The following is a 27,781-nucleotide window of genomic DNA, read 5'->3' on the forward strand; positions in this document are numbered from 1 at the left end:
CTAGTCTATAATTTACCGTATCTCAACTCAGCTTGTCAGAGGCAGGTTGTCAGGTCTTGAACTCGAATGATTCTACCCGGCGAATGCACTTCGGTTGTGGGTTGGTTTTTTCTTCCTCAGTGAGGAAAAACGGCCACATGGGTATATAACACATCTCCTGCCGTAATGTACATTGTAAGTCTTTCAGCTCCATCGCTCGCACATTAAATTCACTAACCTCATAGCCGCATGCCGGGTTGCACCTAACCCAGTAGCTCCAGTCAAGCCATTCCATCAGACCTTTCACTCGATTTTTCCAGATCACCAAGGTCTTGAAATCTGTACCCGTTAATTGCTGTGAAGGTAGTTCGATATCCGGTCCATCCAAGCCCATCACCATCCCTTCGGCCCAGATTCCAACTAGGGCAGTACATATCTGTTTTGAAACCCCGTTGATGGATTTGACGATGAGCTGCTCAGAGATCGCCAAATTAAACTGCTCCAAGTCTCTAGTATGCGCATCACTGCACTGTTTATAAACAGGCAACGCCCAATCATGGTTTGTACCCAGCGTTGTGGGCATGTTGGACAGAGATGACCAAAGTAAGTAGGGGGCAATCATGCTGGAAACCTGGCGATGAGCCTGTTTTAAAGTCGCGTTGTAGTCGGTGTTGCCATTTGCAGAGCTCAGAATGTAGTGTAGTAACTCAAGCCTCTCTGCGTATCGAGTGACGACGACATTTTGCAAGCTGTTCCAATCGAGGCCGTTCCCGGGGTCGGAGGATCCCTGGGTCAAAAGGGCATCTAGTCGAGCTTTGAAGCGATTTACTTCCTGTGTGGTGATCTTGTCAAGCCTATGGGCGCGACGATCTTTACCTGCACGGGAACTATGGAGATTCGGGAACAAGGACGTGTCGTAGAAGGAAATTAAACGTGAATAATCGAGTTTGATGCGCGTTTCTCCTGGATAGTGATTGTGCCAGGTTCCAGACTCTAACAATCTATATGCTGTCGAAAGGCGCAACGGATATATTTGGGGATTCTTTGGGTTGTCAGGAAAAAATGATTTGTGTCGTGCATTGTCGGCTGCTATGATATTTAGGAACGAAGAGATTTTGACGCCTCGAGAGAAATCGCAAAGCATGATCTCGCTACAGTGATTTAACACTGGCTTGCTTTGAAAATTTTCGGAAATGAAGACTTACAAATTTATTGCCATTCTTTTTGTGCTGGTGAGACGACGTACAAGGCGTTATTAGTTCCAGCAGACGTACCTAAGAAAGCCATCCAGTGCGTACTGCTGCCCCCATTCGCACAACCGTCCAATCCTTTCTCCTTCTTCCCATGTCTTATTCGGCATAACTTGGTCCCAAATCAGTAGGTCCTGACTGTCCATCACTCCTTCCGACATCTTGGCTGCGCTGCTTCCGTCAAAGTACAGCAGTTTTAACGGACGTGTGGTCATCAGAGTCAAGTGCCAGCATCCCGAGTCCGTCGACAGACTGCGACAGAAGCTGAATGAATGCTCCGGATCAGTGGCGACCCATTCAGGACTTTGTGGTACCTCATTTTTGGATGTGCCGTGGTACAACAAGGTGCCTACCGGTACTTCCGCGGCAACAACGGTATGTCCTGAAAGGTTTGCAAGTTAGTTTCGTTGGAAGCATGCGATGTGAAGATACTCACCGTTTCGGTACCTGGTATTCGGCCACTTTTGAAGAAGGGATGACACCGTATTGAAGATCAGATTGTCTGGGCTGTGCACCGCACCCGATTCAAAAATCACGTCGTTGGCAAACTCTGATTTGTCTGAAGAACTAAACAGGTGTTGGCGGCTGAGACCATATGCAAATGGTGCACTCGTGATGAAACAAAGATACATGGCATAAATAGGCCATCTGAAGGAGCTGTCTCCCAACAGCATCGGAGGCCAGTTTATGGACGTGACAAAAGAAATCAAGTTCTTGAAGCATGTTGACAACCGATTCTCATGTGTTACCAGGCTTTGACTTAGTAAACTCAGTATTTAAACGCCGCGTCCGGCCGATGTCAACTTCGAAGGTGAGAGAAAAAATCATCTGGTATATTTCGATTTAGAGATGATCACAACAAAAACTACAAGCCAATGTCCTTATTATGTCCCAATGGATCATTGCTGCTGCTCTGGACGATCTCGAGCCTCCACCCAAGCATTTTCTCCAGGGACTTTGATTTCCCACTCCGTTTCCAAATTGACTTTAGCGCCTCCAGCAACTTTCCACCTCCATTCATATTTCCCCTCCTTTTCCCCTCCCTTTCCATCAACAAGCGGCTCCCAGCCAACACGGAGCCCATCTTTGTTCAAGTCCACATATTTGCCATCCTTCGCGTCCGCCAGACCCACAGGCTTGCGGAGCACAATAGACGCCCCCTTGTCATCGGAAGTTGGAATGACATCGCGCACCACGAGGTCAGTAATCTCGAACTGGTGCTTGTTGTGTATGGATATCTTCGTGTTATACGTCGTGGTGTTGGTGACCTCGGAGAAGTGACCTCCATCTGATTTGACAGTCTTTGCCGTTCGCGAATAGGTCACTTTCGTGGACGCATCGTCCCCAAGCGTGCATTCGAAATTGTCGCCCGTGTTGATGTCCTAAGAAAGCGTCAGTCTGGCCGTGTTCTGTAATTTGATGGTATAGCCTACGTTGATGGAGGTTTTCGATACAAAGCTGTCGTCGAAAATAACACTGACAGGTCCTGGTAAGAGGCGGTATTCGCTGCTGTTCTTCACAACACACTGTTGGCCAGTCAGAGAAGAATAAAATGATAGAAACAGTAGGCCGACCTGCAAAAAGACCCTAGGGTCGATTCGGGGGATACAAATGTAGGAAATCGTCGCTTCAAAGGAAAGCAGGGCCACAGATACTTGGTGTTCTACACCGTCGCTGGGGATGGTGGACTCGCCGTGGACACAGAAGGAGACAGCAACGGGCGTCTCTGAAACGACAGTAGTGGGCTCCAAAATGGCTCCAGGGCTTGCAACTTCTTCAAACTCATTGTACAGACTAGAGCTGTCATCGACATGGAGTGTCATGTCTTGTAGCGTTTCCGTACCGGCAGCTTGTTGCCCAACCATTGTGGACCCGAATGCCGAAGGCACGCGGGCAGTACTTGATCCAAAGAGGCCGCCACGGCCAGTGCCAAATTTCCCAGTAAATTTTGGATGCTGCGGTGGTTGACCAAAAAGTGATTTCCCTGGTCCAAAGTCCGTGTCCGAGGTCTGTTGCTGGACATTCTGTGTGTTTGTAGGTAAGCGGACGGGAGCTACAACATACGAAAAAGGTTACCGAAAATCCTACGAGTCCCTTCTGGAACAGAACAACCTTTGGTCTGATTTTGACAGGGTAGAGCTCCGGGATGCGTTTGACGACGGTGTCAGATGCGATAGTACTGAGAGTGAGTGTGGCGTTGTTCCAGTCCTCTCCCGTGCTCTGGGTAACTCGGGCTCTGTAGTGCAAAGACACGGAGGATGATGGTTTGCCATTCACAGTCGTGGCGTGGAGCTCATATGTGGGAGTCCATTTAACATTGCTAACGACTGCAACAAGATAAGTCGAGATAACGATGGATGCGTATAAAGTTACACACTATATGTCAATTTCAGCTCAACCTGGGTGTCCGAGTCGGCTACAATCACGATGTCCACTTGGCCCAAGGCAGTACCCTTTTTACTGGCACTCTCGGAATCGTGGAGATCGATTTGGCGCGTGATGGCTACGATTTTCTCGTTGAGTTCAGTGATCTCAATAAAAATTCAGCAAAATCACTCGTTATTCAAGTAGAAGGTTGGCTTACAGCTGACACAATCTTATGACCGCGTTCGACATAGCTCTCCAAAAAAAGGCCCATTTGAGTAGGAGTGACATGTTCTCCATTTAAAGTCTGAGCATACTGCCACAAAAGCTTTGACTCTTGTTCTCTCACAGCTTTCTCGCTCTCAAGGGCAGCCTTCTTCACTAACAGAGTACGCTTGATCTCAGCAGCACTACCTGGAAGATACAACGCAGCGTTGCTGTCTGCATGGGTGCATGTAACATCAAATAAGCGGGCATCACCAAGGCCCGAGACTCGAATCGACTGCGTGTCGATACAGCTTGAAAGGCCTCTTATTTTGATCTTATTTTGCCCTGTCTGTACAATACGAAGATGTCGAAAACCATTGCTGCTGGCTTGGAATGTTGAGACTTACCTGTAACTGTAAAGAGAAACATCTAACGACCTCTGCTTTGGATGACTTGAAGACAGTCACCGACTTGATAGAGTGTTCAGACGCCTCAATGATCAGGGCCATAGTATGGTATGAAGAGACCTGCGGGTGTCCTCTGGAGGTTTTATAGCGTTTGTGAACGAGTCAACTTGCGGAAGCGATAAAGATCCGCACCTGCGCTTCCGGAGTTATTGACTCACGGCATCGATGTGATCAGTGTAGACTTGACATGAAGAACACCCCGTGCGTCTTGTCCTGGCTTTTGATTTTCTGCCTGATTGCGCGATCATGAATAGAATTCCAACTTGAAAGAAACAAATGTGTTGCAAAAGAGTGACGTTGAACAAATGAGTGGCAAAAGTGACAAAGAGTGACGTTACCTGCTTTACACGTGCTTTAGTGACACAGTGTAACGCGGTGAAAGTTGCCACTGTCAAATTTTGTTGACAAGACGCGCAAAGTTGAACTAATGGCCTAGAAATGGTCAGATTCAAAGTAAGCATTTATATAAAGCTCCTGTGCTCAATATTGAGTTTAAAAAGGCCTTAGAACCGTTGGCTTCTCGTTGAATTCATACCTGTTCTACAAGGGCATGCCCAACTCGGCAAATCCACGTTCGGGAACGGTTCGTTGTTGGATGGGAAAGCAATATGGGCTTCCTTGAAGCAGAGTGTGTTGACAAACTTTGGTGACACGGGATGGGGAGCTGTAGGATTGTCTCTCACTGGTATGTCGCAAAGAATAACCTTTCCGATGTATGTAACCTTTTTCAGTCAAATACTTTTCGCCTACGACGAATATTTGTATCATACGCGTTGCCCGAGATCAGCATAACGTTGCATGGGGAGCTTTAACTCTTCTCTCTATCATTGATGGAGTAAGATATATCCCGAATGTCGTCCATGTATCAGGTACGTCAATTTTTTCGTCCCATGTGTCAAGCACTAAAGGTGAGTTCAGGAACAATAAAGCATGCCCAACTATCCGCCATATCACACAACAGAGAAGTCATAGCTCGTTACCGTGCATTAGCCAAGAACAGTGGTATGTGATCTGTTAATCGCTTTTTTTCCTGATTTAAAGTTCGTTTCAGATTACGATGACATTTATGACACCTATCTTGATAACAGCGAACGAGAAATAGAAAGTCTTCAAGATTAGCCGCCAGATTTCGATGCTCGGCTTTCGAATCGTGCTTTCCACTAGAGTTATCACTTTACAGGACTTTTCATAATGGGCAACTGTTTCTAAGGGCAAAACCCGCGAACAAACGCCCAAACGTCCACCGTTTTGCCTGTCTTTTGCTTCAAATCTTCTCATAACGCTCTGAAAATGACCATATAGTCTCTGATCTGTATAATGAAACAATTTAAACAGTTACATTTAGTATCAGCGATTTAGGTATTGTATCTGTTGGATCTTGTTCTACAGCAAAATTGCGGCGTAGTTATTATTTTCCTCGGCAAACCCTAACCTCAACGACACCGATATCGTAACCTGCAAAATTTGGGGTAAATCTTTTTTATGAATGTCAAGGGTTTTCTCCCAACCGTATTTTGCTCTTCTTTCTTTTGTATTTATCGCTTCGGAAAGCCCCAAGAGCTCCATGTTTTAACGCCACGGCAATAAGACCCGACGGCAGCCGAAACCGGGGGTTATATTAGGACCAGAGTTTTTCGTCTTTTCTTGCTTTCTTCCTCACTTTCAAAATGGAATCCAGGAGTGCACTGGCGGGAAAGCTTCAAGCTGCATTATCGTCTAGAGACGAGAGATGGATCCGTCGACGACTTCCAGATCCAAACACATCATCCTCGAATTCGCCGTTGATCGACTTTAACTCAAATGATTATCTATCTCTCTCAGCCTCATCAAAGTTGCGTTCCCACTTTCTCAACAAGCTCGCAGAGTCCCCTGACGTGCTAGGATCTGGGGGATCGAGGCTGCTTGTTAATGGACGCGCTCACGCAGCGTTGGAAGCTCGTCTGGCCGAATTTTTTCGCTCAGAGACCGCCCTCTTGTTCAACTCCGGGTTCGACGCCAACGTCGGATTCTTCTCGTGTATTCCTCAAGCGGGGGATGTGGTGGTCTACGATGAGTACATACACGCATCTGTCCACGACGGCGTTCGATCTTCGCGTGCCAGGGATGCCCAGTACTCGTTCAACCATAACTCGATGACCGACCTCCGGCAAGTTTTGTACCGTTTGAGGGAGGAAAAGGCCGCTTTGCGTACTGCAAAAAGCAGTCTGTTTCTCGCGGTGGAAAGCTTGTACAGCATGGATGGAACGTTTGCGCCATTGAAGGAGATTGCGGACATATTGGACGAGGTTTTCCCTCTCAAAAATGGATATCTGGTGGTGGATGAGGCTCACTGTACCGGGATATATGGACCACAAGGCAGGGGACGCGTTGCTATGCTCGGATTGGAGGGCAGAGTACTGGCGAGGTTGCATACATTCGGAAAAGCACTGGCTGCGACAGGAGGTACGCATCTTTCTCTATTCCTCAATCGGTTTCTCATGTGGGGTCGCCTTTCAGCGGTGGTAATCACAAATACCCTTATTAGAGATTATCTATTAAATTACGCGCGATCGCTTATTTATACTACATCTCTCAGCTATGCGAACATAGTAGCTGCAGACTGTTCCTTTGATATGTTAATTGACGGCACTGCTCAGCACGTAAGTCGTTATATTTCTCCACCAACATCTTCAGGCTAATTGCAAAACTAGTTGTCCAACCATCTGTTCGAACTATCCACGTACTTTACCGATACTCTCCGTCCCCTCCTCATATCCAAAAATATCCCGGCAGCGCTTGTCTCCTTGCCATCCCACCTTCATCTCCCGCCCGCATCCTCCCCACAACCCCCTTCCCCGATCATACCCGTTCTAACTCCCCATCCACGCCCACTCTCCGCGTATCTCCTCGCCCTGGGCATGAATGCACGACCTATCACCTGGCCGACGGTGCCCAAGGGAAAAGACCGCGTGAGGGTGTGTTTGCACGCAGGAAACACCAAACAGGATGTGGATGCCTTAATTAAGGGGATCGTGGCGTGGGCACTGGAGACTATGAAAGGGGACTCGTCTGACAAGGCTATTCTATCGACTAGAAAGGTTGCGCTCCATGGACTATTAGAGAGCAAATTGTGACGGAACATGTATGATTATTCTACTTCTCGGAGATGCTTTTAATTGATCAAAGATAGTGACTTTTATCGCGGCAGTGAGAAGCGAATGTTTTGTTCAGAGCAACTATTAACCCCTATTCGACACGACGAACAATCCGTCTAAAAATAGTCGGCATAGTATTTGCTTCCGAGTCTCTGTTTCGTATGGAATCGAGGCAGGCTAGTTCAGTGTGAATGTAGCTGATTGAGGTATACGTTAAGTTCGGTTGAATGCCACCCGTTATCACGACAGAAATGAAAAGAGAAGTGTCTGCTGACCATCTATGGTTTACTTGAATACAACCCTGGACTCTCGAAACCAGCTTTTCGATGATCAAAGATGTCTCGCATTGCCCCATGTTGATCTGTGACGTAGACGTATAGACATCGTGAAACAGTTTCGCATGCCGCATATAAAAATCACACTTCAGCCACTTTCCAGATTGAAGAAACACATACGAAACCGTTAAAGCCATGTCGATTTTCTACTACGAGCCCTTTTACGACTTCGAACAATTCCTCGACAATGCACTCACTACTCGCTCCAAACCAGAAGGGGCGATCCAGCTACGTTCGAAAGAAGGAGACAACAGTATCACCACATTGAGGCCCAGGTATGTGTTTGTTTCGTTGTTAAAGAATACCGGTTTACAGTCCTATCATCCGATACAGAATGGACCTTCATGAAGACTCCAAACAGAACATCGTGACTGCTACTTTTGAACTTCCCGGTCTCAAGAAAGAGGACGTTGACATCCAGGTCAACAATAATCGTTTGACCATCTCCGGTGAAAGCAAAATATCTACTGAGAAGGAAGAAAACGGATATGTCGCCAGAGAGAGGCGGTTCGGGAAGTTTTCGAGGACACTCCAGCTTCCTCATGGCGTCGAGGTCCGTCGGTGTTGCTGTATTTGCAACATTTTTTTCGCTCACGTCAATTTCCTGGTTTTTTACAGGACAAACAAATCAAAGCTGGGTTGGACAATGGTGTGCTTACTGTCACTTTCCCCAAGTCTGTCGCTCCGAAGGCGCAGGAATCGAAGAAAATTACCATTAATTAGTAATTTCTGCACTTGCTTCATCAATTTCCCATCCCTCTTAAGTCGTTTGTAAACGAGTTTTAATGGTACATTGAACGCATACATTTAAGCTCATGTTAATGGTTCATAGTATGTTCATGGTTACACAAGATCAGTGGGACATTGAGTGGAGAATCATCTATTTGCCAACAATGGCGAATAGAATTCAGAGCTTCCGTCATTCTCACACGCCGGGTGCCTAGTTCGTTTGTTACGTTAGTTTGCCGTTGCAACACAACCACAACATAAGTGCCCTTCCTCTATCATACCTGGGCTCACCATGTCCTCCGACACTGAAGAATTCTACTTGATTCGTGAGTGGGAGCAGTTCTGGGTTGATATTCAGCCATTTCTCCTGCAACGAGGTTACCGACTACGACCGAGATATAATCCGAACTGGAAACCGTCATGGTTGCAAGGTAAGGCCGGAAAGCACCCTGTTTTGTGTGAGGACGGTATACTTGCAGTTGAGTCCAATCTGAAGTTGTTTCGATGTGTTCAAATTGTTTCTCAACGTTGCTTCAAAGAGGGGAGAAACCGTGATCGACGCAATCAGACTGGAGAACGGTCAGAAGGTTGTTCTCAAGAAAGTAGAAACAGCGTCGCAAGAGATTTCGTTCGCCACGGCATTTTCCTCCAAAGAGTGGAAAAAGGATCCAAGGAATTGCTGTGTTCCAATACTAGACGTCGTCATGATCCCATGCGATGACGACCATGCTCTCATTGTCATGCCTCAACTTTTAGCTTTCCATTTGCTTCCATTCAGGTTTCTTGGAGAATTCTGTGAATTTGCATTACAAGTACTGCAAGTAAGTTTTTCTTCTTGCTAGGAAATGGATTCGATACTCACCAACGTATACAGGGACTTGAGTTTTTGCACGAGCGTACAATAGCTCACAGGCGAGTCTTGTATAGCTTACGCTTACCGCAAATTCTCATGTAAATAATCACCAGGGATATCTGCTGGGGTAACATAATGATGGACCCTTCAAAGGTTATTCCCAAGGGAAACCATTTTATACGTTGGGACTCTCATACAGGGAAGCCATTCAAAAAGTTTGAATGGAAGACACGGTGGTCTGTAAAGCCTGTGCAATATTACATCATTGATTTTGGGATTTCTGTGAAATGTCTAAACAAAGACGCTCGAGGATTGGGGCAATGGGGTCAAGACAAGACTGTACCAGAAATGCTGAAGAAAGAATGGTGTAATCTTCTTATGGTTGACATTTACCAGTTGGGAAATGTGTTCAAACAATGCCTCTCGGTACCTCAATAACATTTTGGTTGACCTGAAACTGACTTGGAACATTAGAATTACCAAGGCCTCGATGTCTTTGCTGAACTAGCTAACGCTATGACGAAGGAAAATCCAAATGAACGGCCCACTGCAGTGGAGTCTGTCCGCATGTGTAAGAAGATCATTGATGACGCTACTGGAACGGGGACAATGACCAGTCGCGTATGGCAGCTGAAGAGGCTTATTGGTGGAAGGTTAGGGTCTGGCCTAATGCTTTCTACAATTGAAAGGCTGAGAGTCAGATGCGGATGCCAGAATCCTCTACTTTGATTATACTTATCCTATGGCTAAGGACGGGGGTGCTCAGAGTCACCCAAAATTAGACGCAGCTTATCGGTAGTATTTTTTTGTGTTGTCCTGCTTGTAATCAACAATCAACCTTTTCAACACGTCAAGTTTCTAATTTTTACAGGATAAATGAATCAGAGCTTGGTTGGACAATGGCGCAGCCTGAATCTAAGAAAATCATGATCAATTATTGATCAATTACTTTATCTTATAATTCATGTTTTTGACTCCCATGTATATAAAGTCGCGTGTAGATTTAACCCATGATGCATGATCCTTAGTGGTTCCCAGTTTTTAGACTAAGGGGAGATAGCTATGTCTAGGTACGCTGCTTTTCTTCATCTAATCGAATTCTGGAACATGTCGGGCTGTTAAGCGGAGTAAAAGCGGGCTTCAAATATTTTGAAATGGAACGCTTACGTCATTACTACTAGTAGTTCACACAGTTCGTAAATGCGTTTGCTGTCGCGATACACCCCCATTCAACGCGCCTTCTCATATTGGGCCTCAACTTATCATGTCCAATTCAATTGAAGCTCTGTATCAAATTCATAGCCATGAAATATTCTGGATCAACATCCAACCATTTCTTCTGCAACGAGGGTACCGTCTCCGCCCAAGATATGATCCGAATTGGACACCGTCGTGGCTGCAGGGCAAGTCAGGGAAAAAGCACCCTTCTCCTATCTTGTTCGAAGATAGTGTCTGTATAGTTGAGTGGTTTATATTGGTTTTTAAACATATTCAAACAACTATTCATGCTCCAAAGAGCAGAGACATTTTGATAGACGCAACCAGGCTGGAGAACGGTGAGAAGGTCGTTCTCAAAAAGGTGGAAACAAATTCGCAAGAGATTCCATTTGCCGTGACTTTCTCTTCCAAAGAATGGAAAAAGGATGTTAGAAATTGCTGTGTTCCGATATTGGACGTCATCATGATTCCATGCGACGATGACCACGCTCTTTTGGTTATGCCCCAGCTTTTAGGCTTCCATTTTCTCCCTTTCAGGTTTCTCGGTGAATTCTGTCAGTTTACTCTTCAAGTCCTTCAGGTATGTTAGCTTTGCATATTTGAAAGTTGGTTCTGATCGTACCACATAAGGGACTCGAGTTTTTGCATGAGTATAATATCGTGCATAGGTGAGCCTCTACCCTTTTTATTTAACGTGATCTTGATGTACGTAAATGTCAGGGATATTTGCTGGGGCAATATACTGATGGACACGTCCAAACTCATTCCGAAAGGTAACCATTTTGTACGATGGGATTCTCACACAGGGAAACTGTTCGAAAAGTTTGAGTGGAAGACGCGATGGTCCGTAATGCCTATTCAGTACTACATCATCGATTTTGGAATTTCTTTGCAATGCTTATCCAAAGATGCTCGAGGACTTGGACAATGGGGTCAAGACCGAACGGTACCAGAAATGCTGAAGAACGAATGGTGCAATCTTTTTATGGTTGACATATATCAGCTGGGAAATGTATTTAAACGATGTATCACGGTATGTTACTAATACTTTGGTTGACCTGCAGCTGACATAGAATATTAGAGATACCAAGGCCTCAATGCCTTCATTGAACTAGCCGATGCTATGACAAAGGAGAATCCGAACGAACGGCCGACTGCTACAGAATCTGTTCGCATGTGCAAAAAGATTATTGCTGATATAACGGAAGCGGGAAAAATGGCCAAACGTGTATGGCGACTGGATCAGACATTGGATGGTAGACAAACCTCCGCCCTGATGCTTAGCACCCTCGATCGAATTCAAGTTAGATTAGGATGGAATCCTACACTTTGAACTATACCAATCCTTCTGCCGGCCTACTGTCCGTGCTGCAAATGCGTTATAAGAGTATTAGCTCTTTTTTTATCTACAATCATATACCATACTATCACAGTATCATATTCCTCGGAGAAGAGTTCATGTTCCCACAATGGTAGATCATCAATGCCCATCTCATCGAGAAGGTTTAATTTAGAAAGCAAAATCAGATATCGGCAGTATTTCGTTGTCTGCCTTGCCTTTATTCAACTATTTCAATGACATTTCGCAGGGCCAATTCGAACAGGGCAGGGATGCCCCAGATACCTGGTATCTAGAAAGAAGCAGAACGATTCGAGACATTGATTCACAGAATGGGGTAGACACATAGCCGATATAGAGCCATGATAAGGACAGTAACAGCGGTTGAGATATCTGCAAATTCTTGGACGGATGTCCTTTCCGTCGGCCCCCTGACAATAATTGCTTTACTCGTATATCACCGCACAAAAAGAGATGTCTAGTTTTTGACATGGGAAGAACATCGGGCAGCCATAGCAATCGATATCATCTGGTGAATATATATCACCGTTACCTTTGACTGCATGCGTCGGAAAATATCAAATCTCCCTCCCCCTCTCTCAATATTCAAAGACCGTCTATTCGATACGAAATATGTCACACACAAAGCCTATACCCACCTTAATCAAGAAGCTTACGTCGAAAAAATCTGTCAAGGATGCCTCCTCTCTACTTAGAACCATCGATCTCTGTATTACAGCTATCAATGCAGTGGAGTCAAACCGAGAGTTGGCAGACCAAAAAATCCTTGAGTTTCAGATGTATGTTGTCATGAATATCCGTACCTTTCCACACTTCATTCAAATCAAGGCTTCAAAAATCCATCACCGAGCACATTAACACTCTGTCAAAAAAGATCAGGCCAGCCCAGGTCAAAGACTATGCAAACAAATACAACAGACTCCTGACGAATTATGGTGTATGCCTTTTCTGCCCTGTTGATTTATATCTTTTCATCCCGATTGACCCAGGAAAGAACTGTGACGAAGAAAGACATTATCCTTACGGCCATTGGGCACCTATGGTTTGGTCCCGGACAACTCATCTTGCCGGACTCTAGTACCCCTTCCGTAGACGAATCCGCCAGAGAAGAGGTAATGCTTAAGTATTTATATTATCTCTCCGACTCATGATTATATTGCCAGGTTGAGGATATGGTTGTTGATGCGCTATTAAGGAGTGGTATGTCTCCATGTTGCTCTCATGATACTTCATTTTATTTAGAACCATGTGACAATTCGTCTGAAGGATCTGGAGAGGTGGGTCAACTAGTGTCAAATGCTACCTATCTCCATGCGATCTGTTGGTATGGAGTAAGCTCACCGCCTTTCTTCCAGGAGGCGGACGCAATCATTAGACAGAGCTTAGAGTCGGTAGAGAGATTTTCTAATGGTAGGTTACTTGATACATGAGTCCCAATTACAAACCTTAATGGCCATACTTTGTGGACAGGTTTACGCCATCGCATTGTCTCCTTAGAACCATCCTCGCCAATCTTTCTTGAGCACTTGAACAATGCCCTCGGTACGCCTCAAACTTCTTTTCTCCAAAAACTTGAAACTTAGTTGCTACCAACAGCCGCATTAGGGTATGAAAGTGAGGAATCAGGTACTCACGACAACATTGAAATTAGTTCTGCAATTAGTGAGAATTCTTCTGCTGTCGCCCGGGAAGAATGTGATGGTAAGTGTTATTTGCTACTACTCCTGTCGAAGTTTGTCAACTGACTTTTCCATACCATCCTCCCTAATTGTTCTTGACCTTGTACACGAAGTAATTGGTATACTGCATAATTCATTTACCTCCAAACCGGTAAACTTAACAGACTGTGAATAGGCGCGCCAGCAAGAGACGGCGCTCAGAACGCCATTGCGGACTCACAGTCTATCAGCGAAGAGGGCAGCATATTTCTTCATATTGGCTCCTCCATCAGCGAAACCTCTTCTCTTGGGTAGCGTGAAGCATAAATTGGTAGGCAGTGTTTTACTACTACCCAGTGCCTTATGCGGTCGATGGTCAATTAAATTTTGCTCTTAGATTGAAGGATATATGGATACTAGAGATATTAATCTATGTAAGAAGAGAAAAGGGGTGAATACTGCATAGTTCATGGGTGTCATCCATTCGCCGAATTTTGATTTCTTTTCCTTTTCTTCTCTTTCGTCTACTTAAGTCTAAAATATGAATTTTTTGTTTGAACGAGTTAAAAACTACAATGCGGTTTTGTCTCGTATTTAAAGGTCAGATTTATGTTACTTAAACACCGTATGCCCTTACCAGTGTCAGAAGCCGATTACTCAGAGAAGCCACAGCCGTAGTCTCGGGCATCATAACCGCCTTTAGAGGACTTATATTTGTCGTCATACCTCCTCGACGACGACTTGTGTTTATCGCGTGAGCTATAGTATTCGTCGTCGCGTCTATCTCGTTTGCGTCGTCGATCATGATCTTAGTCCCAATCACGATCCCCGTTCGCGTTCTCTGTTCCGTTCGCGTTCGCCGTCGGAGTCACGCCGCGAGCGCTCGCGACCTGCGTAGTGTGGGAATTATGGGTCAAGGTTTGTAACGTCAAGTTGTCGAAACGTTTACACTCACAATTTAAACTTCGTCGAGCATGTCTTCCCTATCTGATGAGTTCTTTCTGATTCGTGAGTGGGAGCAGTTCTGGGTCGATATTCAGCCATTTCTGCTGCAACGAGGTTACCGTCTACGACCAAGATATGATCCAAACTGGAAGCCATCATGGCTGCAGGTCAAGCCTGGTAAGGACCCTAATCCCTTGCTGTTCGAAGACAGCCTATTTTCAGTTGAGTCCTTTATTTTTTATTATGTATACCAACCGTTTATCAACGATGCTTCAAGAAGGGAGACATTTTGATCGACGCAATTAGAATGGAGGACGGTCAGAAGGTTGTTCTCAAGAAAGTAGAAACAGCGACGCAAGAGATTCCATTTGCCACGACGTTTTCCTCAAAAGAGTGGAAGAAGGATCCCAGGAACTGCTGTGTTCCGATATTGGACGTCATCATGATCCCATGCGACGATGACCATGCTTTCATCGTGATGCCTCAGCTTTTAGCCTTCCATCTGCTTCCATTCAGGTTTCTTGGAGAATTTTGCGAGTTTGCCTTACAAGTATTGCAGGTAAGTCGGTGCTTTATACTAGGACTTGACGTTCGTACTCAACAACGTACAGGGACTTGAGTTCCTACATGACCATAACATAGCTCATGGGTAAGCCCTATATTGCCACACTTTCTGTGAATGCTTATATGGATAAACACTAGGGATATTTGCTGGGGTAACATAATGATGGACCCTTCAAAGGTCATCCCTAAGGGGACACATTTTGTTCTTTGGCAATCTCATACAGGGAAGCCATTCAAAAAGTTTGAATGGAAGACACGGTGGTCTGTGAAGCCTGTTCAATACTACATCATTGATTTTGGAATTTCTATGAAATGCCTGGACAAAGATGCTCAAGGCTTGGGGCAATGGGGTCAAGACAAGACTGTACCAGAAATGCTGAAGAACGAATGGTGCAATCTTCTTATGGTTGACATTTACCAGTTGGGAAATGTGTTCAAACAATGCCTCTCGGTACGTTACCAAGATTCTGAATGACCTGAAGCTGACCTGGCATGTCAGACTTACCAAGGCCTCGATGCCTTTGCTGAACTAGCTGACGCTATGACGAAGCAGAATCCAAATGAACGGCCCACTGCTGCGGAGTCTGTCCGCATGTGCAAGAAGATTATCGCTGACACGACAGGAACGGATAATATGACCAATCGCGTATGGAAGATCAAAAGACTAGTCGATGGAAAGTTAGGCTCTGGCTTAATGCTTACAAAACTTGAGAGGATGAGAGTCAGATGTGGATGGAATCCTACCATTTGAATAATCACGATCCAGATTGCATTCGTTTCTAAATTCATTAACATACCTCTGGTATCACAAGTTGACAGATAGACTCGCGTAGGACATAAATAGCATACCAGGCGCCTAATTCTGATGTACACATATCACAAAACAGATTCAGAATGGATATCTAACCGCCAATCAACACTGGGAAAAGTACATTAATTGATGTGTTTCCACGCATTTTCTTGATGAAAATGGTATCATTTCGATACATGCAAAACGGTGTATGTAGGACGGCGGGGAGCATAATAACTTGACACTTAAAGACAAAACGGCGTTGTTGCAATAATTCCAAAATACTTGACAAGATTATTGAGATGATACCCAATGTTCACCGATGTTTCTATTACTCACATTGGTGTGTGCTAATGTGACGCCTTGAGAAGGGACCGAGGCGGAGCAAATTGGATCTTCGCCATCGGCACTACACTTTGCGGTTGTATCCCCTGATGGTGGATGCGTATATTGCCAATACTCAACGCCTAATTTCACAGATTAGTTGAGATAATCAAAAAAATTCAGTTACTTGCCATGGTGGTGATAACCTAGCATTCTGGGGATCATCGTAGGGACGCTGTGTATTATATTTGATTAATTGAACCCTCATAGGTAGGATAGGACATGTTTCTCACCCATCATCTCCATGGACGACTGTTAGCAGCGAGCTGGTTATCGATGCTTAATTTCAGAGTAGGTAGTGCTTGTACAAACCTCGATACGCATTTTCGCCGAATGTAGCATTCACATAATCAGCGAATATCTTGTTCTACGACAATTCTTCAGTGAAAGAATCATTCGGAAATGAGAGGCGATTCACGTACCCCGGAGCGCGGTGAACCATATGAATAAGTTCGAACATGCCTATGTTGACATTCAATACGTTTCCAAAGATAAATATATGATCCCTGACGTGGTATTGAACTTCTGCTGTAGATTGACTGCAGCAAAGAGTGCCATAGCACCGCCCAGCGAGTGTCCAACTGTGATGATCGAATACCCGGGGTTTTCTTCCATCTGTTTCTCAACTACGAGGATAACTTGAAAAGCGACAGATTCCCAGCTACAGATACTCAGACTTGAGCGAATCTCCCGATGGAGGTGTCTTACGCAAAAAGAAAGCCTGAATGGACTTTGGCGCTTGCTATAATGTTGAGGTCTTGGTTAAGACGTTTTGTTCCAGGTTCCGGAGCTATACTGTACCTGGCAGTTTCACTCCAGGTCCGACGAATGGAACCAAAGCAACCTGGGAATCCAACAATATATCCATGAGCGAGGCACTATTATATCATTGGGGTAAGCAAAGTAATGAATGAATTGTTACACTGCCATTGACCTTCCCCTCAAGGAAACGATGATCTCCTGTCGTTGATCATCGCGAGCGACAAATCCTTGAATGTCCGTTAGTGGGTTGGATATCTGTCCATAAACATTCTTTCATCTGAGACAGGAGGTTTCGAGGAACTAAACCATGCAAACCGTCATAACAAGGTGCTTTCCGTTAGGACGTGGGCATATCATACTATACGCAGACGACGCGTATTTGAAGTAATGGACCAAGTCATCATACAATTCTACAATCAATCATCAGAGCAAGCATTTTGGACGTGGATGCAAAGGCATACCTTCGGATATGGATGTGAGGCCTCTCCTCTTGAACTCTTCAACTGTAGTGTCCATGATGTCACCCTATTTCATCCAGATGGGGCGATCTTCCCTCGTTCGTGGTGGTAAGAGTCCAAGAGAGAAGCGAAGGTTCCGTTCCGGGAATTGATCGGCCCCGCACTGGCATTTAATGAAAGGAAGATTCCGAACATCGGTTAATGACAAGGCGAACTTGTCTTCATCATGGTCGAATCTACGCAAAAACATAGTATACACACAATTTCTACTGCATAATCTCTTCATCTACAAAAGGCTCTACGCGTCTAATGCACATGGGTTGTGGATCAGCCCAATTGCTTTCATCCGGTCCTTCACCATCGATATCCTGGGAGTAATCGGCTTTTGGGAAAGGGCGTTTGGAGTATAAAAATGGCCACGTTGGAAGGTAGCACATTTCCTGTTCCAGCGAAAGACATATCAGGACTTTTCATATATCAAATATACGGAAAACAAACCTCGTAACTGCAAGCAGGCCGGCATCGAAGCCAGTGGCTCCAGTCCAGCCAAGCCATGAGATTTTCTACTTTCTTGGACCATCGACCAATTATTTCTGCCGAGTGCTCGAAAGCGGTGGGTGGTTTCTTGTCAGTTGGATCAGCAAGACCATACTCCATCCCCTCTGCCCATATACCGACGAGAACACGACATATCTCTTTCGTAACACCCTTGATCGAGTCCAAAATAAGAACCTCGGAAGGCGTCAAGAGAGAAAGAAACTCTGCGCCTTCCATGTACGTTGTATGGGTGGTAGCACATAGCTCGAACACAGGGGAAGCCCATGGATACCCACCTTTGGGTAGATCATTGTTGTTTGTCGGCGGAGTGGCCGAGTAGAGTGTATAAGGTGTGAGTATGCTTCTGACGTGCCGGTGAGCTACCTGCACAGTAGAATTGGCATCGCGAATGGCCGGGTCTGTCGAGTTCAAGATGTACTGAAGAACCTCGAGTCGCTCGGCATAACGATTGGTTATGACTCTCATCAAAACTTTCCAGTTTACACCAGATCCCTGCGCATTCCCAGTTAGAGCTTTTTTGATACGCGCTTGCAACATGTTTGCGTCATCTCCACTGATACCGTCTAGCCGGTGTTCTAGTCGCTTCTTATTGAACCGACTACTTTGTAGGCTAGGGAAGGTTGCTGTGTCGTATAACGATATCAGACGTGAGTAATCGAGTTCGATGCGAGTGTCTCCCGGGAAGTGATTATGCCAGCTGCCTGATTCCATCACACGGTAAACGGTAGCGTAGAACATAGGGGAGCTGGGTGGGGGATGTGACGGTGAAAGTTGCGCACGGAGATCTTCCTTTGGTGGCGGATTCCACTTTGGTGGCCCTCCTCTCGTCGGAGCCAAGTTTAGGAAAGAAACGGTCTGCACGCCTGATGAAAAGTCACAAAGCATTATTTCGCTGGCAACCATTCAGCGAAGGCAAAGTTTGGTAAACAAAAAGGGAGGCTCACAAATTCATTTCCATCCTAAGAACCAAAACTGAGAATATACAATGAGATAATTCGATATGGCTACTCACCGGAGGAAACCATCGAGGCCGTACGGCTGCCCCCATTTACAGAGTTCCACAATCCTTTCCTTCTCGCGGAACGTCCATTCTGGTCTGACTTTTCCCCAGAGAGTGAGGTCCTGAGTGTCCATAGGGCCTCCGAGCATCTTCGCGGCACTGCTTCCATCGAAATGTAGCACTTTGAGAGGACGCGATGTCACCATTGTGAGCTGCCAGCACCCAGAGGATTTACTGAGAGTGCGACAAAATAGAAACGAGTGCTCGGGATCGGTTGCCACCCACTCTGGTACGTCGGGAACTATTTCCCTGGATGTTCCGTGATACAGAAGGGTGCCTACTGGAATAGTCGCTGGTATGATGGTATGACCTGTCCCGAACAATCATCAGTCGCTTTCTTGCCTCCAATTGAACCATGGTACATGCCATTGCGATACCGCGTGTTTGGCCAATGCTGAAGTAAAGAATCCACGGTACCGAAAACCAAGTGGCTTGTAGAATTAACGGATGGTAGGTCGTCAAAATTCCATTGCGATTCTGTCATTATCTCCGTGCCCGAGCTTGAAAATACTGTCTGCCCAGGTCTAGAGAGCACGAGATCAATCAAGCCTGCAAGCAGCAGGAGGTTCGTCTTCACATAATGCATCCTGCAGTTCGACAAGATTATGATAGTGTTCTGGAGAAAAGGATGGGGCTGTAGTTGTCCGATAAGAGCATAGTTAACAACATAGAAGCACTGCCGCAGTTATCTCCTTGAATCGACATATTTGCTGATGGCCCGACCAACACGCTTTTTCGACATATCAATTATGGGGGCGTCCAGAGGTAAATTCGCACGGGGTGACGATCAAAACACTTGTGGATCACGTGTGCTTAAGCATTTTTGGGTCGCTACCAGTGGGAGCAAGCTCCCCAATAAACCGGAATTCCAGGCAGCGAACGCTCACCGGCACAAACTGCATAACGGTGATCAGTCCACATTATGAATTCTCGAATTCTATTTGCAAGGCCTACCTATTGCGGGATTACAAGTTATAGGTCATGTCGACTTATTCATTACACTAGCTTGCCAAAACCACCCATGATTTCTGAATTGGTGAGCGAGAAGGACAATAAGGACGCGTCTGAATGGGTGGAACGCTTTGGGTCGACGGAGAAGAGGATACCAAAGGAACTTGTGGAACTTTCTTTCTCCAGAAGTTCAGGGCCAGGAGGACAGGTGAGTTGCAAAAATTCGTTTAGTTCTCAAATCTAACTATGTGTCAGAACGTGAATAAAGTGAACACAAAAGCTACAGTTCGCTGTTCAATCAACGATTACTGGATTCCCCGTTGGGCTATACCAGCATTGAAGAAAAATGTACATCATATTTTCTGAATTCCTTTCAACAGTTGACGTGAGACATGTAGCCGCACTATGTCGAATCCACAAAGTCCCTACTCGTCACTTCCACGGTGCATCGCTCGCAACTCCAGAATGTAGAGGAATGTCTGCGAAAAGTGAGTCTAATATTTCACCCGAATATTTCTACCCCATAACCGAATTTCAGCTACACTCCGTGATCCTCTCAGCCGCTTCTAGTGCCATCCAGAAAGGCCCGTCTGAAGCGCAAGTTAAGAAAGTTGAGGGACTTGTGAAAGCGGAGAAGGCTCGACGCAAGATGGATAAAATGAAACGGAGCAGTGTCAAGCAATCAAGGAGTGGGCGAGGTGGATTCGATTTCTAATTGGAAGAGAGACGACATTATGCACGTCCAGGGTTGACCGGAAACGACGCAATCTGGATAACAACCGGACTGCCACCATGGCCAAAGGCGAAAGCAACGATCTCGATTCCCTTTCTGTCTGATTCCAAAACGTTGGGCGGGAAGCCTGATTCATGAATCCTACGGCAACCAACGTCACCGGCTTAAGCCTTAACCTGGAAGTGAATTTGTGCTGCTTCATATTGCACTCGATTCACAGGGAATATGCCTCCAGCAATACTTGCGACTTACGTGTGTCGTGCCCTTCATTCGAAGAGAATAAGAAACGCAACCCCTTTTACGTGTTGAACTTCCCGGTGGGCTTACCTGCGGGCGACCCCGCTCGTTGCACCGTTGTACCTCCAATCCGACTGCATTTTCCATCATCAGTACCCACGCTGCGCTCCGGGCTGTCCTTCAAGATGTCAAAGGCGGAAGAAAAGATGGACAGTCAACTCGCAGTCAACAATCACACCGACCTGCTCGGACGATCTGCTCAACGCCTACGGATACCACGCCCAATCCTAGGAACTCGGCATGAACAGGGCGGGAAGGGTAGATAACGCTGCTTCCTGACCTCGGATCTAAATTTCATTTCCTGCATCCGCACCAAAGCACGTTATAGAAACTCAAGGCAGGTCCAAAGAAGACTACTGGCATCAACATTGCGCGACCCTTGCTTTACTCCCCCCTTCGGCTCCGTTCAAAGACCCAATGACAGATGATGGGGATTGTACCTCCATCGGATTTGCGATAACTATTCGGCGCGCAGTGTTTCGATTATGATCGGGAAATATGGGAGAAGGAGCTTGAGGCCGCGACAAGATGCCTCTGCGATTGGATTGGCGCGATCGGTTTCCCCCTGACGTCAATCGTATTGTGTATGCACATACATGCATCACTCTCTTCGCCTAGCGCATCGCGGGGAGCGTTCCATGCAGAATAATCTATGGAAATGAATGAATGGGTTTTTGGCGTCAACTGTGAAAGAGACGCCGTTTGCTTTGCCACAGCCGTACACGTTACGTTGGAGAAGGGGGGTTTGAAGAGGCCTGAACTGCATTGGTGACTCCAGGATGACTCGATGAATGTGTCGTATGGACGTCCTTCTTTCGTTTCCTGTACAGCAAAAAAACCCTCGATCGTGCCCGTCTGTCGATTGAACTGAGAACCGTTCTATTGGAATATACTCTTTCGATAGTCATTTCGATGTCGATTTTTGAACTCCTTAGGTGCTTTGCTGGGCATGTGCTGCTTAGCGGACTCCATTCCAATGAAGCTGTGGAGAGAGATTATCAAGTGTCCTCGATGCAATGAACGGGAAGACGAGAACTGGCGAAAAAAGTTTGCGCAATGGCATATGACTTGAACTCCAAGCTCCAAAGCAAAAGCATCGCATGACACCGCTTCCTCTCCCTTCCTTCGCTCTTATCTTATCTTTCCTCCACCCTTGATGAGCTCATTCCACCAACTAGACTTGACGGCTCGTCCATTGGCTAGAACGAACGGACGAATGAACGAGCGCAGAGCAAGCCACACTGAAATGCACTTTCGAAGCCTGATTTCTCCTTCTCAACCGCCACCCCTCGCGATAGATTACAGCTTCTGGGCTTCTAATGAGTGTTTCGCGCGTCGCGCGCTCCTTCTGCCTCAGTCCTCCCAAGCTTCACCGAGTCTGGCCCCCCTGGGTGGCTGTATTGCTCCGGTGTCCCTGTACCCGGAATCCCGGTCCGGGACTTGGCACACTGTGTGGCGGTGCTCGAGGCTGACTTCCTTGATGCCTTTGAGCTTGAATTCTGAATGGCATTTTTCAATTGCGGTGTTATGGTCCTTTTTTCAGTTTTCATACAACACACATGATGATGACGATGCTGTTAGACACTGAGATAGTGTCAGGTGTATGTGGAGTTAGTCCGTCAGCTGGACTGCACGCTCTTCTTTCCTCATCGATGATGTTCAGTGGTGTTGGAGGAATCGAGCGGTACTAGCTGCGGGACGCGCGTATTAGGACATACGCCGCATGACTATGAGTGTGGATAGGATGGACGAATATTTTTTCTGAAGGGATAATGTGTGTAAGACAGTTTGTGCCTCATTCGCAGAGATGGAAGGGCTACATTCTCGTGTTCTTATCTGCGAGTGTGTGTAGCACTGTATGACATTCCCAGAACACTTTTTTCATTCATTTCATCTTTGTCATGGACAGGGAAGAAGAGTCAAAGCAGATGAAGATTCGACTGCCAGGACGTTTAGGTTAAAACCGGTGACTTGAGGTGCGGGTTCGCGAAGATGCGGAGTCAATGAGTGGTTTGTGCTGCTTGTGCCACTGCCACTCTTCTGCGTATTCTCGAAGGCGCTTGGTCTTGGGGCGACGGCTGCGCTGGGAGAGATGGACGAAGGGAGCCGCTAATGGTGGCTGTCATGTGTTTTAATTTTAGAGTATGCGTTGGTGTAGTTTGTGTACCCCGAGGCACCGGGAGTGGTGTATGGTGAGTGCGAGGTACCCATACACTCATTTGTCGAGTGGGAGTCTGACTCATGGCTGAATTGGCTGAATGAAGCCTCAGATTCTCCTTGCTGATCCCTTCAACCCTCAAGACACATCCTATTTGGATTGGGATTCATTCATGCCTCTCGTTGGCTGGATCGGTTTCCTTGGTGGATTTCGCTATTCATTTCCATATAGTACGTGTTTGTGCTTGTTCTATTTTTGCGTTCGAAGGAGTCTTTTTAAACGTGGATGACCTCCGGTGTTGGATAATTTAACTGATGGTTTGAATCTTTTTAGGATATCTTTAGAACTTTAGGTCGCTGAAAATCCTACATCGACTCGGAGTTTTCTTCACTCTCCTCAATTCTGCAGTGACGGCGGCGCCGCAAATTTTACTTCCGCCAAACGATGTTTGGTTGCAAGGGGTAAAGTTCATATATCAACGCGGATATACCTGCAGGAGAATATTCAGTAAGTCCTTTACATCGCATTCATAAGGAAACCCGTTATCCTGGGTAGTGGATTTTCGATTTTAAGCTTTGTGGGTATTTTTGGCTATGGAACGCTTCGTTTGAAACATTCTGATTTTGTCATTTCCAGTTATTGCCTATGCATGGGGAATACGAACATCATCGATCATAAACCTTCAAATATGATTCCGAAAATCAGACGCAAATCATGCGTTCTAAGGGTTGTTAAAGGCGACGAGCGTGCTTTCGAGATCGAATAATCCATTTCGCTGCAACAAGCGCTTGTTATGAGTTTTGACTGCGGGATACTGATCTTTTGAGCATTGGCAAGTAACTGGATACATATCCATTCTTGGTGGTGGTTACCAACTTTCCACGCGGCCTTTCAGCGAATTTTGACTTTCAAATTGTTCTCACTCTTATGATCTTTCCCATGTCAGCACGGTGTATTGTTTTCATTAGGTGGCCAGCATCATCAACAATCAGCCTTGTTTTCATTAATCGAAGCTGATGCCGTCATCCATGTGCAAATTTTCTCCGATAAAGGGGGACTCGAATGACATGACTGCATTCTCACTTTTCGTCAGCGTGGTATGTTGTGGCTTTCCTTCGGGCAACATCAAAATATCAGCGACCTCATCAACCGTATTTAATTCACAACGCGGAGTGGATGCGGATATCAGCACAAGTAAAGCTCGAAGCATGCTGAACGTATATGGACGATATTAAGAGGCAAAGTGCTTCGCCATGGGTCATATTATGACCCTCGGATGTGCTTCTGGGAGCATGCTGGAAGCACGATAAGATATCTCGAAAAAGACTATTATCTCGCTGAGTCGGAGACAAGGTGTCAGCGGCGTTCTTTGGATTGCATCTGGATGGTAACAAGGCGAAGGGTGATAGCTACTTTTAGCCTGCCAACTTCCACGGAATGTCACTTTGCTGGGTTTAATACAAGCAGCGATATTCAGGGGAGGGGGATAGCAGAATGCCAAACAGACGCAAAGTTTGTTTTTCCCTAGAACAGCAGGTGCTCTTCGGATTTCGATTTCAACTCTTCTTGTCTCCTACTTCCATCATCTCCCTCCCTTCTCCTCTTCTTCCCTTTATAACGTTCTCTTCTTTCTCCAGCGCTCTTCAGCTGGTCCCCCTCAGTCTTTTCTTCAGCACACTCGCTCATCTTTCACAATGAAGCTCTTGTTGACGTTGGCCGCCGCGGCTGCCTCGGCGAACGCATACTGGCTTATGGGAATCGGTACGTTGAAAATTTGCACACACTGGCTCCATAGATGACGAATTGATTGCTCGCAGAGGATTTTATCACCACTGAGCGTATTGACCCCGTTGTCAACCCTGGCAAGGTCTCGGGTCATGCTCATTCAGGTTAGTGCGCGCGTCTATTCGCTTAATGGATTGTGATCGACCGTAATTGGTTGTCCCTATCCGTACATCCAGTTCTTGGCGGCAGCAACTTCAGATTTTCCACAACCACAGCGCAGTTGCGCGAGAGTGACTGCACTTCAATTCCTATTCCGCAGGACAAGTCTGCGTACTGGTTCCCGGTAAGGTTTATCCGGACTCAATAGTTTCATCATACTGATGGAAATTTCTTTTCAGCATCTTTACTTCCAGTAAGATAAGGAGCTGTGTGGTCAGTGGAGCATACTAACATCGGCATACAGATGGAACAATGGAAGCTTCACCAGTCTTAACGGTGGAGCCGTCATGTAAGTTTCCCTTTTCGTTGCTATTTTCGCTACATCTGAACTCAACCTTTTTCTTCTTCAAGCTGTAAGCAAAAAAGATCCATACCGTCGCGAGGGATCGTAAACTGATTGATCTTCTATTATAAGATTACTTGTTCAGCGATACTCCAGGAACCACAACCGCCTTTCCCGATGATGTCAGTTTGTCTTGTTGCTATACGCGTGTCATCATATCTGACGTGACCATTTTTTTCAGTTCCGTATGATCAGCGGTATGTATTCTCCAGATAGATGGCATAGAAAACAAGTTTGATGAAAGATTTTCTTAGGTGACCCAACCCTTCGTACCTACGACCCTACCAGTTTTGCACAGCAAGCAGTGACTTTCCTTTGCCTCGATTTCAACGGCGTTTCCACCAAGCACAACGAACTTCCCTCCGGCCCCTGCCCATCTGGTATTCGTGCTCAGATTGTATGTTCATTTGGCATATTATTATCTAGAAAACTAGAACTGACTTTGTCGTCGAATTATAGAACTTCCCTAGTTGCTGGGATGGAAAGGTTGGTTTTGCGTTTGTCTTATGTTCGTTGCTGCGTGATTGACTGGATCCTTTCAAACAACAGAACCTAGACTCGCCTGACCACAAGTCCCATGTTGCTTTCCTGTCCAACGGACCTGACAGTGGAACCTGCAGTGATCCCAAATTCCCAGTTGTTCTGCCCCGTATCTTCATGGAGGTACGTCCTAGCATAGCAACGAAACGTTTTGCTCTGCGCGATCCTGATAATCCTTTGACCTTTAGGTCTACTGGGGATCCCAGGACTTCGACAGTGTTAGGTCTCAAGCCCGAAATACCTCTCAGCCTTTCGTGTAAGTTCGATTTCTCTGTACCCGAGAACAATGTTGACCAATTGAACGCCATCAGTTACGCTCACGGAGACCCTACCGGCTACGGATACCACGCTGGTTAGTTTTTCCTTTTTTATTTCGAATGTTTCTTAATAACTCCCCGTCAATTCAGATTTCATCAATGGATGGGATAAGGGAGTCTTGCAAAAGGCCGTCGACAACTGCCACTGCAACGAATTCGGCGATGTCAGTCAGCTTATGAACCTGTGAAGGTCATTCAAAACTAATTCCTGCATTTGTAGGCTACTTGCTGCGCCCAACAGGGTATCTTCGACCTGAACCAAGGAAAGAACTGCCGCATTACCAAGGCCATCGACGAGCAGAGTAAGTCGCAATAAGTAATTTTTTCGTTTTTAGGGGTGACGCTAAAACGTCCCTCAAGCTACTGGCACTCTTCTCAAGCTCCCCGGAAACAACCCAGTGCAGCCCTATGGAAAGAAGGCTACTATCTTCACTGATAATGTCACTCCTCCCCTTCTTTCCCCCATCTTCGCATACACTGGCGACTCCCCGACCGCCACGGGTACCGTTGTGACTCCGGGTCAAACGCAGGCCCAACAAGTGAGCTCGGTCGCCGCCACCTCTGCCGCCGCCACTTCTGCCGCCATCAGTTCTGCCGCTGTCAGTTCTGCCGCCGCTGCCACCTCTGTCAACGCCCCCGTTCCCCCAGCTTCATCGTCGTCCGCTGTGGCTGCCAACCCAGGCGGAGTTAGTAGCGCCGTGTCCAGCGCACATGTCCCGACCACTACCCCCGTCGCCAGCTCCCAAGTTCCTGCCACTTCACCTAGGTCTGCTACCTCCTCTGTTGCTGTGTCGCACCAGACCACTGCTACAGTCAAAGCGACGTCCATCGTCCCACCCGCTACACGTCCCTCTGCCCTTCCTTCGCAAGGTAATGGACTGTACGGTGGCCCTGGCTCTGCCTCTGGAAGCGGTTCCAATTCAGGCAGCACATCTGGTAGCCACCCAGGATCAGGATCTTCCAACGCCCCAGGGAACTCATCTAACAACCACTCTGGCTCAGGTATGTCCTCTGGCTCACACTCGGGACCTGGCTCCTCCGGACACGGCACATGCTCCTCCAAGAAGAAGCGCCGTGCGATGGAACAGCACCGCCGCCGCACCTTCGACTCGCAGGCGCCGCACGTCCGCCACTTGGACTACGTTTACACGAATTAACGACCCCTCACCCCTTTTTTTTAACGACTCCGCCTTTCCCCCGCTTTTTTTATTCTTATATTCTGCATTCTCTCTGTCATTGCAAGCAACACAGTCACCCCCTTGAAGCGAGAAACAAACTTGCGGTTTTATTTCTCCTTCGCCTTACCTTCTTTTGTCCTTTCAGCGACCGAGCGCTCCCAGAACGCCCTCGCTCAACTCCGACACATCCTTGTCTGATTCTATTTTTTTTTCAATCGGGTTCTTTGGCTTTCAACTCGTTCCAC

At 46.4% G+C, this 27,781-nt stretch overlaps 12 protein-coding genes across 12 annotated transcripts; 9 read left to right on the top strand and 3 right to left on the bottom strand.

The window, feature by feature from the left end:
* Positions 1 to 49: 49 nt before the first annotated feature.
* Positions 50 to 1,903, bottom strand: JR316_0006386 (uncharacterized protein; the record flags this gene model as incomplete). Its single annotated transcript, XM_047892132.1, has 4 exons — positions 50 to 157; positions 218 to 1,130; positions 1,254 to 1,611; positions 1,666 to 1,903. The coding sequence occupies 4 exons, from the start codon at positions 1,901 to 1,903 to the stop codon at positions 50 to 52; spliced, it is 1,617 nt and encodes a 538-aa protein (XP_047749481.1).
* A 225-nt stretch (positions 1,904 to 2,128) lies between these two features.
* JR316_0006387 (Protein F37C4.5) lies at positions 2,129 to 4,309 on the bottom strand (the record flags this gene model as incomplete). The annotated part of the gene is made up of 7 exons (XM_047892133.1): positions 2,129 to 2,611; positions 2,663 to 2,755; positions 2,804 to 3,253; positions 3,306 to 3,556; positions 3,607 to 3,760; positions 3,814 to 4,149; positions 4,208 to 4,309. 7 exons carry the CDS (start codon positions 4,307 to 4,309, stop codon positions 2,129 to 2,131), a joined length of 1,869 nt encoding a protein of 622 aa, XP_047749482.1.
* Positions 4,310 to 4,705: 396 nt separating this feature from the next.
* On the top strand, positions 4,706 to 5,386 carry JR316_0006388 (Ribonuclease P/MRP protein subunit POP5; the record flags this gene model as incomplete). Its single annotated transcript, XM_047892134.1, has 5 exons — positions 4,706 to 4,720; positions 4,775 to 4,952; positions 4,999 to 5,136; positions 5,186 to 5,269; positions 5,319 to 5,386. 5 exons carry the CDS (start codon positions 4,706 to 4,708, stop codon positions 5,384 to 5,386), a joined length of 483 nt encoding a protein of 160 aa, XP_047749483.1.
* Positions 5,387 to 5,934: 548 nt separating this feature from the next.
* Positions 5,935 to 7,380, top strand: JR316_0006389 (8-amino-7-oxononanoate synthase; the record flags this gene model as incomplete). Its single annotated transcript, XM_047892135.1, has 3 exons — positions 5,935 to 6,709; positions 6,764 to 6,906; positions 6,958 to 7,380. 3 exons carry the CDS (start codon positions 5,935 to 5,937, stop codon positions 7,378 to 7,380), a joined length of 1,341 nt encoding a protein of 446 aa, XP_047749484.1.
* Positions 7,381 to 7,871: 491 nt separating this feature from the next.
* Positions 7,872 to 8,459, top strand: JR316_0006390 (Heat shock protein 16; the record flags this gene model as incomplete). Its single annotated transcript, XM_047892136.1, has 3 exons — positions 7,872 to 8,011; positions 8,070 to 8,289; positions 8,355 to 8,459. 3 exons carry the CDS (start codon positions 7,872 to 7,874, stop codon positions 8,457 to 8,459), a joined length of 465 nt encoding a protein of 154 aa, XP_047749485.1.
* Positions 8,460 to 8,757: 298 nt separating this feature from the next.
* JR316_0006391 (uncharacterized protein) lies at positions 8,758 to 10,047 on the top strand (the record flags this gene model as incomplete). The annotated part of the gene is made up of 5 exons (XM_047892137.1): positions 8,758 to 8,943; positions 9,005 to 9,286; positions 9,340 to 9,386; positions 9,432 to 9,744; positions 9,793 to 10,047. 5 exons carry the CDS (start codon positions 8,758 to 8,760, stop codon positions 10,045 to 10,047), a joined length of 1,083 nt encoding a protein of 360 aa, XP_047749486.1.
* A 535-nt stretch (positions 10,048 to 10,582) lies between these two features.
* JR316_0006392 (uncharacterized protein) lies at positions 10,583 to 11,869 on the top strand (the record flags this gene model as incomplete). Its single annotated transcript, XM_047892138.1, has 4 exons — positions 10,583 to 11,116; positions 11,167 to 11,204; positions 11,257 to 11,569; positions 11,618 to 11,869. 4 exons carry the CDS (start codon positions 10,583 to 10,585, stop codon positions 11,867 to 11,869), a joined length of 1,137 nt encoding a protein of 378 aa, XP_047749487.1.
* Positions 11,870 to 12,508: 639 nt separating this feature from the next.
* JR316_0006393 (uncharacterized protein) lies at positions 12,509 to 13,869 on the top strand (the record flags this gene model as incomplete). Its single annotated transcript, XM_047892139.1, has 8 exons — positions 12,509 to 12,675; positions 12,725 to 12,833; positions 12,886 to 13,008; positions 13,060 to 13,096; positions 13,139 to 13,306; positions 13,367 to 13,438; positions 13,493 to 13,597; positions 13,751 to 13,869. 8 exons carry the CDS (start codon positions 12,509 to 12,511, stop codon positions 13,867 to 13,869), a joined length of 900 nt encoding a protein of 299 aa, XP_047749488.1.
* Positions 13,870 to 14,806: 937 nt separating this feature from the next.
* Positions 14,807 to 15,814, top strand: JR316_0006394 (uncharacterized protein; the record flags this gene model as incomplete). The annotated part of the gene is made up of 4 exons (XM_047892140.1): positions 14,807 to 15,058; positions 15,111 to 15,148; positions 15,202 to 15,514; positions 15,563 to 15,814. 4 exons carry the CDS (start codon positions 14,807 to 14,809, stop codon positions 15,812 to 15,814), a joined length of 855 nt encoding a protein of 284 aa, XP_047749489.1.
* A 1,909-nt stretch (positions 15,815 to 17,723) lies between these two features.
* Positions 17,724 to 19,661, bottom strand: JR316_0006395 (uncharacterized protein; the record flags this gene model as incomplete). The annotated part of the gene is made up of 5 exons (XM_047892141.1): positions 17,724 to 17,897; positions 17,956 to 18,907; positions 18,960 to 18,974; positions 19,028 to 19,385; positions 19,430 to 19,661. 5 exons carry the CDS (start codon positions 19,659 to 19,661, stop codon positions 17,724 to 17,726), a joined length of 1,731 nt encoding a protein of 576 aa, XP_047749490.1.
* Positions 19,662 to 20,096: 435 nt separating this feature from the next.
* Positions 20,097 to 20,741, top strand: JR316_0006396 (Peptidyl-tRNA hydrolase ICT1, mitochondrial; the record flags this gene model as incomplete). The annotated part of the gene is made up of 4 exons (XM_047892142.1): positions 20,097 to 20,234; positions 20,282 to 20,374; positions 20,425 to 20,514; positions 20,565 to 20,741. 4 exons carry the CDS (start codon positions 20,097 to 20,099, stop codon positions 20,739 to 20,741), a joined length of 498 nt encoding a protein of 165 aa, XP_047749491.1.
* Positions 20,742 to 24,908: 4,167 nt separating this feature from the next.
* Positions 24,909 to 27,515, top strand: JR316_0006397 (uncharacterized protein; the record flags this gene model as incomplete). Its single annotated transcript, XM_047892143.1, has 14 exons — positions 24,909 to 24,975; positions 25,032 to 25,103; positions 25,176 to 25,282; positions 25,362 to 25,447; positions 25,587 to 25,623; positions 25,683 to 25,698; positions 25,756 to 25,898; positions 25,961 to 25,987; positions 26,051 to 26,164; positions 26,230 to 26,297; positions 26,353 to 26,393; positions 26,449 to 26,522; positions 26,579 to 26,660; positions 26,719 to 27,515. 14 exons carry the CDS (start codon positions 24,909 to 24,911, stop codon positions 27,513 to 27,515), a joined length of 1,731 nt encoding a protein of 576 aa, XP_047749492.1.
* Between the last annotated feature and the right edge of the window lie 266 nt (positions 27,516 to 27,781).

Source organism: Psilocybe cubensis, chromosome 5 (assembly GCF_017499595.1).
Source record: "Psilocybe cubensis strain MGC-MH-2018 chromosome 5, whole genome shotgun sequence".
Lineage (NCBI taxonomy): Eukaryota > Fungi > Basidiomycota > Agaricomycetes > Agaricales > Agrocybaceae > Psilocybe > Psilocybe cubensis.